At 65.2% G+C, this 16,765-nt stretch overlaps 2 protein-coding genes across 3 annotated transcripts; both read right to left on the bottom strand.

Annotated features, from left to right (window-relative positions):
* Nucleotides 1–141: 141 nt before the first annotated feature.
* AGBL2 (AGBL carboxypeptidase 2) lies at nt 142–4,015 on the bottom strand. The gene is given in 11 exon segments (XM_087741476.1): nt 142–631; nt 758–1,010; nt 1,086–1,195; nt 1,279–1,376; nt 1,479–1,605; nt 1,711–1,873; nt 1,954–2,721; nt 2,804–2,954; nt 3,038–3,145; nt 3,227–3,677; nt 3,679–4,015. Coding segments are annotated over 11 exon segments (2,787 nt in total). The 5' UTR covers nt 3,883–4,015; the 3' UTR covers nt 142–277.
* A 141-nt stretch (nt 4,016–4,156) lies between these two features.
* FNBP4 (formin binding protein 4) lies at nt 4,157–16,107 on the bottom strand. 2 transcript variants are annotated; one of them, XM_087740795.1, is made up of 17 exons: nt 15,899–16,107; nt 15,596–15,676; nt 14,443–14,579; nt 14,078–14,258; nt 13,781–13,931; nt 13,573–13,693; nt 13,000–13,338; nt 12,411–12,621; nt 10,334–10,452; nt 7,715–7,819; nt 7,272–7,405; nt 6,850–6,947; nt 6,106–6,284; nt 5,460–5,690; nt 4,789–5,313; nt 4,543–4,700; nt 4,157–4,359 (listed from the first exon to the last, which is right to left on the bottom strand). In XM_087740795.1, the coding sequence occupies exons 1-17, from the start codon at nt 16,020–16,022 to the stop codon at nt 4,269–4,271; spliced, it is 2,985 nt and encodes a 994-aa protein (XP_087596921.1). In that variant the 5' UTR covers nt 16,023–16,107; the 3' UTR covers nt 4,157–4,268. The 2 variants fall into 2 exon arrangements, with proteins under 2 accessions (XP_087596921.1, XP_087596931.1); XM_087740805.1 differs by lacking the exon at nt 6,850–6,947 and having other exon boundaries at nt 5,460–5,773; nt 15,899–16,104.
* Nucleotides 16,108–16,765: the final 658 nt, after the last annotated feature.

Below are 16,765 nucleotides of genomic sequence, written 5' to 3' on the forward strand. Positions count from 1 at the left end.
CACCGCCGGGTCGCCACGGCAACGAGGCGGGGGGGGGGGGGCGGGCGTCACCGCGGCCTGCAGGCGTCGCCATGGCAACGCGGCCTGCGGCACCCACGGGGCCCAAGGCCTCGCCAGGGCCTGCGGTGACATCATGGCGAGGTGACGTCACGGCGAGGGGGCCTGCGGCACCGTCATGGCGGCAGGGCCTGGGCCCGGGTGGCCAAGGGGGAGCCCGTGGGGGCCGGCGCGATGAAGGCAGGCGTCAGCAGGCAGAGGCACGGCCGCGGCACCGCCTTTAATGGCGAGCACAGGCGCAGCAGCGCGGGGCGGCGGGCGGCGGGGCGCTGCCCGGGGCGGCGAGGCGGGGACGGGCCCTGCACCTGCGGGCAGCGGCCGCCTGCCCGCCCCGCCGCCGCGACGGCCCTGTCCCATCTCCCGCGGCTGCACCCCGCGAGGAACCGCCGGGGCGCTGGGTGCTCGGCGGCGGCTGACGGTGTGACGCCACGCTCGCGGCATCGTCCGGCTGAGCTCCTGCCATGTGGCGGCCATCCCGCGCTCCGGCTGCGCTGGGGAAGGGCACGGCAGAGCCGGCTCTGGGCTCCTCTCCCGCCACGCTGCCAGGGAGAGCCCTGGGGGGCCCCGGCCTGGCCTGGGGGGCAGAGAAGAGGGCTCAGATCCACTCAGGTGCTGGCACCAGGCTGGGACAGCGCTGGGGACAAGCGTCCCTGCCCTTCTGTCCCCTCTGGGTGCACCGTGCTCGCGGGCCCGGGCTCACCGGAACGCCGGCACGGCTCCGGTGGACAGCATTGATCCGGTGCAGGGCATTCCTCGCTCTCCGGCTCCGCAGCCGCTTCCTCCTCCGCTGCGCTGGATGGCAAAGTGGTGCCGGGGTGTCTGCACCCCGCGTCTCTCCGGCACTTCGTCCCGCCCGCCCCGAAAGCGGCGGCACCCGGGGACTCACCGGCCGGGCCGGGCCGCGGAGGGGAGCTGGGGCCTCGTCGGACGCGGAGCTGTCGGAGCCGCTGGTGCTGTGCGGGGAGACGACCGCCTGCAGCCACCGCCGGCACCGGGGGGCTCCGCGGGGCGGCACGGCCAGGACGTACCTGGACTCGAGCTCCGAAGGGGAGACGTCGCTCCAGCTGCTGCCGGAGCCCGGCTGCCGGCCCAGCCGCTGCCGCAGCAGCGCATCCAGCTCCGACAGGCACTGCTGGAACTGCGGGATGGAGCCGGCATCGCCGCGGTTCTGCTACGGCACCGGGCTGGGTGCCGTGGCTCAAGCGGCGGCTGCTGGCCCACCTTGGCAGGATGGGGGTCGCAGAAGTCGAGCAGGGTGTCGCAGAGGTGGTAGCCCAGCGACTTGAGGTCCTCCAAGGTGAAGTGCGAGCTCCTCCCGCCTGGAGGGGACGGGGGGAGAAGGAAACAAGCGGCGGCTTCCCAACCCGGGGAACAGCCACCCGCTGACACAGCCGACATCGGCACCCGCGGCGTCCCCTCACCCAGCGTGGAGCCGCCGAAGGCCACCTCCATGGTGTAGCTGTTGGAGACGCCCATGCGCCACATGACCACCCGGCCCGTCCCCGCTTTGCTCTTCTGCACCTTGAACTTGCAGCTGGGGAAGGAGAACTGGGGCCGGCCCCGGGGTCAGCGCGGCATGGGGGGGACACGCGTCCCCCTCCCCAGCCCCGCGGGGACACCGTGGTCACCGGCCGGCATCACCGTGAAACTCACCTTGTCGGGGGCGTTCTTGCTCAGCATCAGGGGGAAGACGCGCTGGCGCAGCCGCTGCCCGGCGCCGACCCCGCTGCCGTCGCAGCCGTACATGAAGACGTTGTTCTTCCGGCTGTGCCCGTGGAAGTCGCAGTACAGCACCACCTCCCGCTCCGCCAGCACCCTGCGCCCATCAGGATATGGCCAGCGGTGCCGCGGCGGGAGCGGCACCCGTCCCGCCGGCTCCCCGCGCCCCCTCCTCACCTCTCGACCATGGCCCGCAGGTGCCACACGCCGGGGAAGGAGCCGCGGAGCGCCATCCCGTAAGCCCTGTTGAGATCCCGGCCTGCCAGGGAGCAGCGGGAGTTGCCCACCACCACCCCGTCGGGGTTGAGCATGGGCACCACCTTGAAGACAAAGAGCCGGCGCAGGAGCCGGGCGTCGGGGTGGCCACCGAGGAGGAAATCGAGGAAGCCGCGCATGGCCCAGGAGCCGCCGCTCTCCCCGGGGTGCGCGCGGGCGCTCACCACCACTGCCCGCTTGGCCGCCGCGCCGGCGGGGCTGGTGATGGTCAGCAGGTAGATGGTGTTGCCGGCCAGGCTGCGGCACAGCGGCCGCACCGCGCAGTACCGTGAGCGCACCGGGTCGGCCGCCAGCGCCCGCAAGTAGCGCTGCAGGTCGGAGTAGGTGTAGGGGTAGGAGTGGGCGAAGAAGCAGGTATCACCGTCGTGGGGGAAGCGCGTCGTCCAGGAGAGGCGGAAGGCGGCCGGCTCCTCCCCGCCGCCACCCCGGTAGTAGCGGACGTCGGTCCCGACCCGGCGCCAGCCGATGCCGCGGCTCTGGGCCTCCCGCTGGGAGTAGAGCAGCGGCCGCATGCCCTCGCCGTAGAGGCTCTTGGGCTTCGCCAGGTTGGCAATGGTGAAGCGGTAGAGGGGGTCTCGCCGGGTGTTTTGGACGCGGAAGTAGAACCACTGGGTGTGCTTGGCGGTGTACAGGTCCGGCCGCAGCGTCAGCACGTACTCATAGGGGCCCCTGCGCGGTGGGACGGGCCACGCTGCGGCTGCCGGCCCCGCCGCCGCCCCCCCTCGCCCCCCCCCCCCGGCCCCTCTCTTACACCTTGACGGCTTTCTGGAGGTTGCCGCTCTCGAAGCGGGATTCGAAGAGCAGCGTGGCATCCTGGGGACCCGCCAAGGCGGCCGCCGGCGAGGAGAGGGGGCCCGGGGCCCCCCCAACGCGAGCGCAGGTGAAGCGGGAGCCTGGGGGCACTGCGAGGGGAAGCCCGGAGGGAGGCGCTGGGGGCCTGGGGGGGCCAAGGGGGCACCCGGGGGTGCTGCCCGCTCCCCGCTACCTGGGCTGAGGTGGTAGACGAGGGTGCCCCGCTCCTCGCCGAGGGTGGACGGGGCCCGCTCGTGGCCCGTGGGCTGGCAGAAGGGCTCTGGTTCCGGGGGGACCCACTCTGGGGGGGGGACGGGACAGAGATGGGCGCCATGGGCACAGTGGGGGTCCGGTGGCGGTGGCGGCCGGGGCGCTCCCTCACCGATGTGCTCGATCGTCTCCTTGATGACTTCGCACTCGATGGGCCAGCGGGGAGCGGGCAGGGGTCCCCGCGCCGAGGGAAGGGCGAAGAGAGCCCGCGGCTCCCCCGGGGACCCGCAGTGCCGCGCCGAGGGGACCGGCGTGCCGGGGCACGGCGCTGAGGGGACCGGCGTGCCTGGCGAGGGGAGCGGGAGGGACTGAGGGGCTCTGGCGCACTCCCGGCTCCACGGCACAGCTCCGGCAGGGAGCTCGGGCTGGAAAGGTTGGGGTGGGGACACCCCCAAAACCACCCCCCGCCCCAAGGCAGGGACAGGGAGGGTGCCAGGGGACAACGGGGGCCACTCACGGCTCGGCTGCTGCCCAGGACCCTGCGGGCAACCGGGGCCGGCGTTGGCCGTGCCGGGCACCTCGGCGGGGAGCCGCTCGGAGGGGCCCCCCGGGGACACGGGGCTCTTCTGCTCGCCCGGCTTCTGGCCTTGGGGAGAGCACGGCTGCAGCCCAAACGGCCGGGGGACACAAGGGGACGCGTCCCTGCGGCGCGGGCTCACCTCGGAAGTAGCCGTAGTAGCGCAGGTGGCGGCGCATGAAGCTGTCGTAGGGCTCCGGGACCGGTCCCCCCTCCCCGCCCCCGGCAGCGGGGGGCCCCGAGGGCCGCATGGCCGCCAGAGACCCGGCAAGACCCTCGCGGCAAGACCCTTCTCCGGTCCCAGCGGCGCCGGGGACCTGGGACGCGGTCGCTGAGCGACCGGCCAGCAGCGGGGAGGGCCGGGGCGGGCCCGGAGCAGAGCTGGGAAAGGAGCCAGAGGGATTTCGTTATCCTGGCAAACACCCGAGGGAACGGGGCTACAAAGAGCCCCCGCTGCGGCGTCAGCCCGAGCCAGGGCCACCGCGCACGCCGGCCCCAAAGCACCAGATGTCACCAGACGGCACGTCCCAAACTGCTACAATTTATTGGACAACAGTCAAGTGAAGGGCTCTGAACTGTACATCTGTAAAAAAAAACCCCAAAAAACAAAAACAAAAAACCCCGAGCGCAGCGCGCCTCATGTGCTCGACGCGGTTTTCCTCCGCTTCAGCCGCGCTCGCCAGTCCTCCGGCAGCGCCTCGAAGTTGGCGTTCCTCTCCGCCATGCCACTACGGGGACAAAGCGGGGCGTCAGCGGCCGGGCGGCACGAGGCAGCCGTCCCCACCGCCCTCGTGTGCCGGGGACGCGGACCCCCGCTCTGCCTCTACAGAAACGTCCCCCCCCAGGAGGAGCCGAGCCCCGCGCCACAGGGAAGCGCTGCCGGTGCCGGCGCAGCCTCCCGGTGCCCGTACCTCATCAGCTGCTGCTGCTTCCACTCCTCGATGCGCCGCTGGGCGGTGGTCTCCCGGTCCTCCTCGCTGGAGCTGGAGTTCTCCTCCTCGTCCAGCTCCCGCTGGATGCTCTGCCACTTCTTCACCAGCGACGGCATCTTCGTCTTGCCCTTCTTGCCCTGCGCCGGGAACGCAACAGGCCGCGGTGAGGGCGGCTGGAAAGGGAGGAGAGGGGGCCCGGCCCGCCGGCGAGGGACTGGCGCCTACCTTGTCCTTCCGCCCCTTCCTTGGCTTCTCCTTCTCCGGTGGCGGCGGCGCCTTGGGGGTGGGCGGCGGGGGCGTCTGGGGGGGCGGCGGTGGCGGCGGCTGCTCGGCGGTGCCAGCAGCGGGCAGGGCTCCTCGCGCCGGGGCCGGCTGCACGGCGGCAGCGGCCAGGCTGACGGGCGCAGCGCACTCCGAGTAGCTCATGACGGAAGGCGCGGCTGGCGCCGTCACGCCCAGGTAGCCGGACTGCAGGCCCAGCGCGGCGGGCTGAGGGCCGGCGTGGCCCGGGGCGATGCGGAGGTTGGGGCGGCCCTGGATCTCGGCCTGCAGCCGCTGGCGCGGCCTCAGGGAGGCGAGGGGCACGGCCGAAGGCTGGTACTTGCCGGCGGCCATCAGGGGCTGGCTGTAGATGACGGGGCAGCTGCCGATGGTGGCCGTTCGCTGCATCAGCCCCGGGCTCATCTCCACGGCTTTCCTCTTCTGAGGCTTGGCAGAGAGCAGCGGGGCCAGGCTGGGTTCAACGGCGCCCTGGAAGAGAGCGCCGAGGTGAGTGCCGAGGTGAGCGCCGAGCCGGGAGGGAGGCGGCCGCGAGCGCCCTGCCGTGCCCCCTCCCCTGCTTCGAACGCGGCGCGGTTGGACCGGCCGAGCCCCGGCTGTGCCTGGCCGCCGCTCACCTGGCTGCTGCTGGCGGCTGGGCGCAGGAGAGGCTTCAGGGGAGCGTCTTCCTCCGTTCCCGGGGCGGGCGGCTCCTCGCCCCCCTCATCTTCCATCTCCACTTCCTGGATCTCGCCGTCTTCTCCGGGAGGCGGGGGCGGCGGGGGCGGCGGCGGGGGCGAGTCCGGCGGAGGCGGAGGCGGCGGAGGCATTTCCAAAGGCAAGGGAGGTTGGAGGACCGGGACAGAGGACTGAAGCAGAGTCCAAAATGGAGTGAGCGGCATGAGAGACGTAGCAGGAACTTGGCCTGAGAAGGATTCTTTACAAAGGGAGCCTGAAGAATACATATTGACACAGGCTTGAAAACCCAGGCTACAGACCCGCGCTGCCTGCTCCTGCCCGCTGCCTCCCTGCCAGGGCCCTGCCTGGGAGCGGGCAGGCAGAGCTCGGGCCACGGGCTTGACCGACGAGCTGCGCGCCGCCTTCCCCGGCACCACTCTGACGCCTGAAACCGATGGGGACAGCTCGGGACGCGGGAGCAGCGCTCCTCCCGGCTTCGCTAAAGCCACCGTGAGGTGCCCGGGCTAGTGCCGTAGCGCTCGGCGACGCCCCGCGACGCCCCGCTTCGGGGCCAGGACCCCCCAGCTGCCGCGCCCCGCTCTGTACCTGCGGAGCGCTCGGCGGGGTCCCCGGCGCGCTCTCCTTTGTCTTTTGGAGGTGGTTTAGGAGGACCGTCGGCTTTTCTGTCGGTGGCCCGCTCTCCCTCCTCTTCGTCCTCCCCGTCGGGGAACTCCCATTGCGACTCTCCTGAGCGCTCGTTAACATAGAAATAGCGTCTATGCTCCCTAAATCACAAGAAAGAGAAGGAGGCTTTAGATTCCCTTCCCCGCCACCGACACTCCGAGGCGGGCCTGCCCACGACAGCGGTGCGCTCTCGCAGGGAAGACCCTCGGCAGCAAGGGCTGCCGCTCTCCCAAACGCAACAAACAACTTTGAGGACAGAGAGGCAGGAGAGGCCCGAGCCGGCTCGCTCAAAGCTATTTGCGTTGCTGGCTGTGCGAAACGTCGCCCTGAGCCCCCCGCTCCGAGGGAGGGGAGGGCCGAGAAAAGCAGGCCCAGCGCGCAGCGGAGCGACGTCTCGCTAGCATCGGGACTTTCAGCCGCCGCCTTGGCTGAAAGTCGCCCTCCAAGAAGAGGCACCGGGGAACAGCCCAATGGAGAGAAGCGGCTGCCCCCCTACCCCGTGGTGCGCGGAGGTCGTTTTTTTTATGATACTCTTGGTGTCAAACACACAGTGAATGCTAGAGAGAGGGAGCGGATCTGGGAGCTGAAAAACAAAAGAGCAAAGATTTCAAACAAAGGAAAATTAATCAAGAAAGCCAAATAGACAAAGAAATGTTTGGGTCTGACCTGCTGGCAGGAGACAGAAATCTTGTTCTTCGTTCCGTCGATGAGTTGAAGTTTGTCCTTTGTCAGAGCTGTTGGTCAGAAGAGGTGATCCAGAGATCCTGCAAAGTTCACAGAGCTCTCGCATGCGCGACCCCCCAGGCCCGCCCTCCACAGCGCTTTACACTCGCAAGAGTGAAAACCAGCTCTGTCCGATCAGGGAATCAGCTCCGTCTCAAAGCACTGAGCACTCCGTTTGGCTCCTCCAGTTTGGTGGCTGGCCCAAACTCTGCGAGTGCCGGACGTTTCTCTGCCTGCCCAGCACTGCTAACAGAAGCTGCTCTCAGTCTCCGAGAGGGACGGCGCCACGTCGTCGGGTGGTGATGGTCACAAATCATGTCTGAGATGTCAGAGATGAAAGGTGAGAAAGGTAGGAGAGCGCGTACCTGTCCCAGTGGCAGGACCAGCCTTTAGGGGTGGCGTTTATTTCGTATTGTTTTAGCTGTTCGGCTGCGTCTTGGAGTTTGCGTTTGAGGTAGTTTCCATTGAGAGCACCTTCTCGCCAGTCTGCAATGCGGGTCTAGAGGGCAAGAACCGGGGGAAGCCGTTGAGGGAGGCTGCAAGCGGCCCTGGGGAGAGGACTCGGGGTCCGGGAGGCTCCCTTACGGCATGGGACTCGGGGGGGCCAGGAGGAAGACACCGCCTCCGCGCAAAGCCATGCTCGCCCCCCGCGGAGGAAGGGCCCTGCAGGAGGTGGGCGGGCGGGCGCGCGGCACCGCCGCGGCGGCCACGAGGTTCACGCAGCGCCGGCCCTCGGCGCTCGAGCGGCGGACAGTATTTGATCCGCTTCGGAACAGAAGGCCGGAGCGAGGGGCGAAGGCTCGGTTACCTCTGTCTGCAACAGCAACATGTGGAAGTTGGAGATAGATTGTCTGTTGATGCCCAGGAACTCCAATTTACTAGTCAGAGTATTTGCCAGCTCTCCGATCTGAAACTGCCAGGGAGAAAGGGGAGAGTAAAGAGCCGCCCTCGGGTAGCAGCACCGGGAGGCTGCGGCCCCGCGGTTCCAAGCCTTCCCCGGCAAACAGGACTCGGGACCTCCCGCGGCCCCTCAGCCGGGCGGGACGGGGACGTGCCGCCCCGAACGTCTGCGCCTGTCACCCCCTCCGGCAAGCCCCGCTCCCTCCTGCACCCCGGGGACGGGGTCGGTGTGGGGTGGTGGGACGAGACCTCCTCCGTAGCCGCCGGAGGGGGCGGGGAACCCCAACTCCTTGGTGCGGACCCTTCCCTGCTCCCAGCGCTTCTGGGCGTGGGCTCGGTCTGCTTCGGTGCCCCAGCTCTGGAGTTACAGCAATCGCCAGGGCGGAAAGCTTTAAATATTGTACTTCAACCATTTCCCAAAGGAAACGGGCCAGGATATAATTTCAGGCTTCGTAAATCGCCGCTTTCCGGAGGAACGAGCTGGAAAGCGCAGGAGAGGGGTAACAGCTCTGGATTTACTCCCGAGCAGAGACAATATCTACGTTAAGATCCAGGCCAGCCCACAGCGACCACCGTTACTCGACCCCAGTGTCCCGCAGGAGTCAAAGCTCCCGTTGGGGTGCTGCACGGGGCCACGGGGCTCCCCTGCGTCGATCCCCCTGACTGAGGGGACTGCATGAAAGCAGGAACAAGCCAGGAAGCAATCAAGAGCAGAAACAGGGCGGACGCCTGCGTGCGGCATCACGATTGCTTTAAGGAGGGCTCTAAGAATTTTTTTTTTTCCCTTTGCTCTTCAGAAGAGGCTTTGGAAGGTCCCCAAAGCCGACAACGCAGCGTCTGTCTCCCAAGGGGGGGACGGGGCCAGACAGACAAGCAGCGCTAGAGAAGCCCGAGGCAGGGAAATGAATTCCCGCGTTAACGTGGCTACGGAGAAGCCAGGGAAGATCCCACAGCAGAGGGTGACTTCGCAGCGGAGGACCCGGCAGATCTCCTGCAAACCAGAGAGCCGGCAGAAGAGAGATTATCCCGAACCGATGAAGCGAACGGTACCGATTACCCGAGGAGACGGGATTCCTCCAACAGCTCTAAAGGGATCCTGCATGGGAAAGCACCACGCTACAGCACAGAGTCCGTCACACAGCACCGCCAGTACCAGGAGAAAAGGGGACAGCAAACGTGACAGCTTAAAAGGCTTTTGGCAGCCACCTGGGGCACAGCAGCCAACGAGCGTGGTCCTGCTGCAGGCTTTTTTTTCTTTTTTTTAAATAAATTAAATTAAAAAATCAGACAGGCCTCATGTCGCTGCTACGCTGAGGGAGGGCTCGGTGGTTTTGGGCAGGGAGCATCGCATCTCAAAACTCTGCTGGAGTTCTTTTAGGAGAGGTGGTAAATCTGTCACGAGGACAATAATGAAGCCCTTCCCTTTCACACCGGAAAAATGATTAAGTGGTGGGAAACGAGGGCGGGAGCAGAGGTCAGCTTCCGCTGCAGGTTTCCACCGGGGTTCGACCACGAGCCGGCGATTCCCCATCCGTAAACCATCTGGCACAGGGAGGTGACACCATTTGCTAACGAAAATGAAATTACTCAGGAGCCAAATTTAACGCTGCAGGAGATCTCAGGGTAACGAGCGACCGGGGAATCAAAAGGACAAATCGAAAAGATCTCCCCCACTGCTCTGAGGAACTGTCACCCCGAGCCTGTAGCTCCGCCTGTCACTACTACAGCTCAGAACGGGGCTCTGGGAATCGTTCAGCCCCAGCCAAAAAGAGCAAACCAAGGCTCGGGAGAGAAAATATCAGCACGACGCTGCAGAAATCCCCAGGGCTTCCCCAATTTGCATCCAACAGCTTCAAAAAGTCAGGCCGGGGAAGGGCAGAGCGACCGGTACCGGCAGCCTCCGGACACAGAGAGATTACGGACGAGGAGTCTTCAGCTGGGCACGGGACGACTGAAGGGGCGCGTGCCAGAGGACTGTAACATCGTTATTGGTGGAAAGAAAGTCAAGACAAAAGCATTTGCTCTCTCTCACGACCAGACCCAGGGCTCAGTCTTTATCCCCACCACACCCCCTTGATTTTTTTTTTTGGTTTTTAAACACTTTCCAGCCTTGGCTGCTGGCTCCTGCAGGAGGCAGGACCGCGGGCCGCAGAGACGCCGGCCCAATCCCGCGCGGCTGCTCTTTCACAAGGCCAGGGCAAGCTGTTCTTGCAGCCGCGCTGGGATCTGCGGTTTAGAGCTTCGGCGGGGTACAGCGCCGTCCCGCCGGCAGCGCGGGAGGCGGACGAGGTCGCTCCAGCCGGGCCAAACCCACAGCCCAAAGCTCAGGGGGCCCCGGTGGCCATGGCGTCCCCCGGGCAGAGGTGGCCGAGGGAGCCGGCACGTCCCCCTGCACTGCCGGCGGCACGGCGAGCCCCCGGGAGAGCAGCGAACTGGCCAGGGCTTGGGGGAGCGGCCGAGCGCCCGGCCACGTCCCTTACGCGAGCTGGGACGGATCTGACCGACGCGCGCCTCTGCATCTCCGTACCTTTAGGTCCTGCTCCTCCTCTTCTATTTTTGGTGCCCCTTGTGCTTTTGCTTTCTCCTGGGGCTCCTCAGATTCTGCCTCTTTGTCTGAATTTGCATCAGCCACTTCCGTGCTCGCCGCTGCGGGAGAAGAAATGACAGGTCAGCCCTTCTCCCACCACCACCACGGCGCTGCCAACAGCCCGCTGGAGACACCGTGCCGGGGAGCCAAAGCCGGTGCAGGAGACGGCAAGGAAAGAGCTGGGGCCTCTTTCCTACAGGAGCTGGTGACAAGAGCCTGAAATTAAAAAGGAGAGAGGGTCACTGCCTCCGCCTTTCGATGGTGGGGGTCCTTCCAGAAGGACAGCATTGGAAGCAGAGAATCACAGCTGCTACAGCGCGAGGGCAGGAAGGAGGAACAGCCTGGAGCAGAGGGGTTCGAGGAAGCGCGAGAGCTAACACCTGCCAGGCGATCGTTCAACTCCAATGGTTTCATAATTTGTCAAGAAAAGGCATCGAGGATTAAATAAATTGAGACAGCTATCAAAGACCGAACAGCTCCCAAAAAGTTGTCAAGACCGTAAGGTTTCGCCTCTGCCGCGTCACAGGACAGCGGTGATTAATTCACTGTCCAAGCGACAAATTCCAGGGAGGGAAGTTTCGCGAGGGACTCCTACCAAAAGCCTTCGGGGAAAAAGAAACCACATTCCTGGTGCGTCCTGGCACCCGAGGGCAGGACAGCTCCCACCATCACCCTCCAGCAGCAGCGTGCTCAACTTCAAGCAGGTTCTTTTCAAGCGAGGGCTTGCTATTCCCCAGGTAAGCGCGAAACCGGCGCTGCTGGGAAGAGCCGGCTCCAGGGACGTTGCGCTCGCGAGCCCGCGCGGCACAAAGGAAAAACCCTCCGGCAAAACCATCCCTCAGAGCCACCCCGGACAAACAACACCCCCGACGTAACGCCAGGCCTGCCATCCAGGTCACGCCTCTGCCTGCAGCAGATGCACGTCAGGGCCACATCAACCCCGTTTTGGGGCAGGCACCGTCTCCCACCTCAGCAGGACGCAGCCTGCTCCGGGCTCAGGGCGCTTTTGTATCAATTTTTCCTGGGAAAAGCAGTCGTCTCTCACTCAGCCAGCTTTCTGCGCCAGAGGGGCTGCCTCCCTCTCTGCCGGGAGGCAGGCGGTTGGCCTGAAGCCTCGTGCCAGGAAGGGACCGGCACATCTGGGAGCCGGGGCTGCCAGGCATGGGCCGTTCTCTCCAACGCTGTGGCCGGCGCAGCTCTGGCGGGGCTGGGGAGGACGGGAGGGTCGGGACAGGCAGTGGAGCACGGGCTGTAGCGGAGGGCTAACAGCCGCAATCACACGATTTCCCCAAGGCAATAAATTCATACGATGCTCTGCAACAATCGCCCAACCACTCTCAACATGTATTTGACAACAGCCTCTGTAAGGCCGTGGCTGTACCATGGGAAAGCAGAGCACCAACAGGAACACGAGCTCTGCCGCGGGGTGGTTGCTCTTCAGGTGATACACCCGACGCACAGCTGTATCCAACAACCCTTGCGTCAACCAGATCCTCCTCGCAGCGAGGTCCTGCCTCACCTTTCCTACGCGCCAACAAGCGCGGAGCCGGAGCGGCTCTCGGGGAACCCCTTGCCTGGCTGAAATTTGGCGACCGTTAGAAACACCGCTCGAGAAGAGGAAGGTGACGGTTCCCCACGTGCCACCGTCAGGATTTACAATGTCGGGAGGGAAGACCACGCTTCTGCCTTCCTTCTCCTGAGAAAGCGCTGAGTACGAGTGCTCTCCTATTGATTTTCCTGACAAAAGTGTTCAGTTTTGAGTGACAAAACTCTCCTGTTTTCGCTCTTTAACGAGGATAAAGGAGAGAGTCCGGCAGAGCACCGACTTATCCCCACGCTGCCGGCCCGCGAGCTCGGCGATGTGACGGCGGTGACAGCCACCCCTCGGGGCCTGTCCCCGGCCCGGCGCACGTACCTCACCGCCCGGCCCGGCTTCTCTCCGTGCCGCCTGGGGCTCCACGGGCTGCGGCCTTTCCAAACACCCGCTCCTCCCTCCGAAGGGAGCCTTTCCAATTACCTGCTTCTCCCACTTCCGGGCTCTCCCGGCCCGTTTTGCTGGAGCCTCGACTGGCGGATTCGGGGCTGGCGGCTCCGACAAACAGCTTCCATTTCCCTCGCTTGGAAGCCAGCCTGCGGGTTGCATCCTGCGAGGCCGACTGGCTCCCATCGGAGAGCGGGCTGGAGCCTGAAACGCTGCCGTCGCCTTCCTCCAAGGCACGCAGCTCCGCCTGCCGAGAGACACGAGAGTGAGCGGCGCTTCAGGGACGTGAGCCTCCCCGCAAGAGCGGCGGCCCTCACGAGTCACCCGTGAAAGAAGAGCAAAGATCTGCTCTAATCAGGGCACTGCGTTAAGGGCAGCGAAGAGGGAGCAGGAGTTTGCTAACGGCTGCTGGCTCGTGAGCACGGCGTGCACGTGAAGCTGCGGCTGATTAGCGCCCAGATCCATAGGAAGCCCGCGCCCGTATAGGAGTGGCATGGCAAACGCAGGGTCGCTCTCCCGAAGGAGGCAGGACGGAGACGCAAACGTCTGCCGCTCCTGGTTTGTTCCCAACTATTCCCCGGCTGCACCCGCGGCCTCGTTTCGGTGACCAAATTCTCCCCCTCACCTTCTTTCTCTCCAGCACCATTTCCAGCTCGAGGGTGTCTTGCTCCTCCTCTTCCTCAGCGCTCTCCCCCGACTGCACCACGCTGCACAGATCCTCCTGCAGCGTGTCTTCCAGGGGATCCCTGCTGGGCTCCAGCTCTTCGGGAGCAGCCGCCGCCTCTTCTGTTTTCACCTCCTCTTCTGGGGGCGGCTCGACCTCCTCTTTACAGATCACCTTCCTCCTCCAGCGCTCCTCTTCCTCCTTCACCACGTCGGGCAGGAGCGGTGCCAGGAGGGCGGCAGCCACCCCCTTCTTCTCCTCCTCGCTGTTGGAGAGGGCCTGCACGCCTTCGTTCACTTCCTGCAGGTCAAACCCCTCCGTGAGCTTTCCGGCCGCGGCTCCCTGTCCCCTCACCCCACCCTGACACCTTCCCCACGCAGCGAAGGAGACCGCAGCCCACAGAGGAAGGAGCCCAGGGGCCCCTCTCCGGGCTGCAAGCGGAGCAGAGTGACCCACCCGCTGCCGAGGAAGCCCAGAGAGGCTCCTACAAGCCCCGCGGCAACCAGAAACCGGTGCTCGGCCCGTCCGACTGACCTTCTTCACCTCCCGCTTGGCCAGGTTGGCCCCGCGGCCGACGCTGCCCGGGGCGGCCCCCTTCTCCTGGGGGTACAGCTCGGCAGCCGCTACGAAGCTGCCGTTGGCGCCTGCCACGGTGCTGCCAAGGAAAAGGGGAGGGAGTGAAAGGCGGGCTTGGGGACAACGTCCCGGCACCAACCCCGGCGGGGCTGGGGGTCTCTCCCACCTGTGCTGGTAGTGCTGCAGGCCCTGGACCTGCGTCGCCAGGTACTGCGGCAGCTCCCAGGTGACCTCGTTGCTCTGGGTGTTCCAGTAATAGTAGCAGCCGGTGTTCTCGTCCCACACCTCCTGCCAGTCGCCCATCTCCAGCTCTCCCACTGCCGGGAGGGGATGAGGACAGGTTGTCACCTCCCTGTCCCCGGCGGCGACCACTTGTCACCACCCTCAGCTCCTTTTGGGGAGCACAGCGGGGGATGGCAGCCCCCCGAGACGGGCACAGCCCCAGGATCGCCGAGGCGCTCACCTCCCGCCAGCGAGCACTGGGTGTCGTACTGCCACTCCTGGGCCGGCGCAGAGCCCGCGCCGTTGGCGGTGGCCGAGGACTGGCCCGAGCCCGATTCCTTCGGCTCCGGGCGGGGAGGCGTGGGGGGCGGTGCGGAGGCGGGCTCGGCGGGCTGCGGAGGAGCCGTGATGGCATCGATCTCCTGCGAAAACGACATGCGAATGTCAAATCCCAGGGGACAAAAAAAAAACAACCCCAAACAACAGAATCAAAGCGCTTATCGGCAGAAGACAACGCCTGGGACGGTGAAATTACCCTCTTTTCTCCTCCGAGGAGGAACTCCCCTCCGCCCGCCCTCCCCTCCCGCTCCCCGGCGCCGCACTAACCGCCAGGAAGTTTGCCAACGTGCTGTCGATGTCTGCCGAATTATTGCCGTTTGCGTCCGCCGAACGGGCCGACTTCTCCGAGGTTTCGCCCTCCTCGTCATCGCTGTCTGCGTAGGCACCGAGCAGACACAAACCTCCTGCGGGGAGAGGGGAGCCTCAGCGAGGGGGCTCCTCCTGCCGCCGCGGGGACACGGATCCAACCCCCCCCTGCCTCCGGCGGTGCCGCCGTCGCCCCGCTGATGCCAGCGAGGGGGGGAGCAGCCCCGCGGGGAGCGGCAGGGCCGGTTTGGGGGGACAGGCACCCCCCTCCCGTGGGCGTTCGGCAGATAAACGCCGCCCTCCCTCCTCAAAACAGCCACGGGGGCGTCTCCTGAGCCCCAAAATCGGGGGGGAGCAGCCCCTCAGCCACAGCGGGAATGAGAAACACCCTCCTCGGGGGGGGAAAAAAACAACAAAGCAAGATTAGAAAAAAGAATTCCCCAGCCCTGAAAAAAAAAAAGAAATGGGGGGGAATATCATACCCGGCCTGCCAACCACAGAAGGGAGACACTGCTTCCCAAAATAGCAATGTATTAATTATTAAATTGATATTAAATTTCTTTAACAGGTAATAATAGGTAATTATAGTAACAAACAGAAAAAAAATCACCCGTTCTCCCCCACCCCAAAAAAATACACTGGGCAGAAAAATACCTCCTAACCCAAGTTTTTAAGACAAGAAATCATCTCCCCATCAAAAATCAGTTGAGGGGGGCAGCTTCTGCATCATACCACCGCCCCAAAAACAGTAAAATGGGGGCAAAAACCCTGCTCCCCCCCCCAAAAATTAGGGGAGGATCACCTCACTCCCGCAGGTAAAAAGCAGGTAAATGGGGTAATCACCTTATCTCAGTAATAAATTAAAAAAAGGGATTACGGAGGAGCAATCACCCCCCGGTAAAAAAAGGCAAAACAATTAAAAAGGAGGCAATCACACCCTATAAAGAAATTATTTAGGAAGGGATTAATTACGCCCTCTTAAAAAAAAGGATTTAAAGGGAAGCAATCAGCCCCCTTAAAAAACTAAAGGGCTTCAGGAGAGGGGACGGAGCACAAAAAAAAAAAGGGGAAAAAACGGGTTTTTTAGGAAAATTAGGTGGTGGGGGCCTCGTACCTGTGGGCTTGACGGCGGCGGGCGCGGGGGGCGGCGGGTTGGGCGCGCTGCGGGGGGGCTCCGCCACCGCTTCGGGCTCCTCTGTGAGGGAGAAACCGTCAGATACGGAGGGGCCGAGGCCGGGGAAGGCGGCGGGGGGGACGCGGGGCGGGGCGCAGCCCCGCCCCGCGTCCCCCCCGCCGCCTTCCCCGGCTCCGGTACCGCCGCTAGGCCGCAGCGCTACGAGGAGGCCGCGCCGAGGCCTTCACTAGGCCGCGCCCCGCCAACAAAGCGCCCCCCCCCCCTTCAATCCCCCACCGTTACCCGGCTCGGAACCCGAGTCCGCCCCTTCAACCGGCGGCACCGCCGCCTCGTCGCGGCGGGGTCCGGGAGGGGAAAGCTGAAGGATGGGTCGGCGGCCCGGGGCGGCGCGGGATTTTTTCCCCATGGCGGCGACGGCGGCGGCGACCGGAGGCGGCGGGAGCGGCGCCTCGGGGCTGCGGCCGCGCCTGCGCGGTGGGAGGGAGGGGCGGGGCCGCGGCGTGCTGCGTCACGGCGCGAGGGGCGGGGCGGAGGCATCGCCCCGCCCACCGGGCTTAGGGCGGCTGTCTGCCCATGGTGCCTATAGCCCCGGCCTGCCCTATAGCACGGTGCTGCCCCTGCAGCCTATAGCTCCATCCTGCCCTATAGCACGGTGCTGCGCGCAGCGCCTATAGCTCCATCCTGCCCTATAGCACGGTGCTGCCCCTGGAGCCTATAGCTCCACCCTGCCCTGTAGCACAGCACTGCCCATGGAGCCTATAGCTCTGTGCTGCCCCTGAAGCCTATAGCCCCTTCTTACCCTATAGCATGGTGCTGCCCCTGGAACCTATAGCTCCGGCCTGGCCTATAGCATGGTGCCCATGGAGCCTACAGCCCTGGTGCCGCTCCCAGGGGCTATAGCTCCTTCTTACCCTAGAGCACCCCACCCCACAGGTTTATAGCTCCATCCTGACCTATAGCGTGGTGCTGCACATGGAGCCTATAGCGCATAGGGGCCTATAAGGCTGTCCTAACCTCAGCCCCATCCCTATAGGGCAGTCCTATAGCACGGTGCCAGCCCCCAGCCATAGCTCCATCCTGCAGCATGGCACAGTGCTGTCCCTGGGCCCTATAGCTCCATACCACCCTATAGCATGGTCCTATAGAGAG

This window comes from Nipponia nippon, unplaced genomic scaffold (assembly GCF_047370975.1).
Source record: "Nipponia nippon isolate SJK-2023a ecotype South Korea unplaced genomic scaffold, ASM4737097v1 scaffold_10, whole genome shotgun sequence".
Lineage (NCBI taxonomy): Eukaryota > Metazoa > Chordata > Aves > Pelecaniformes > Threskiornithidae > Nipponia > Nipponia nippon.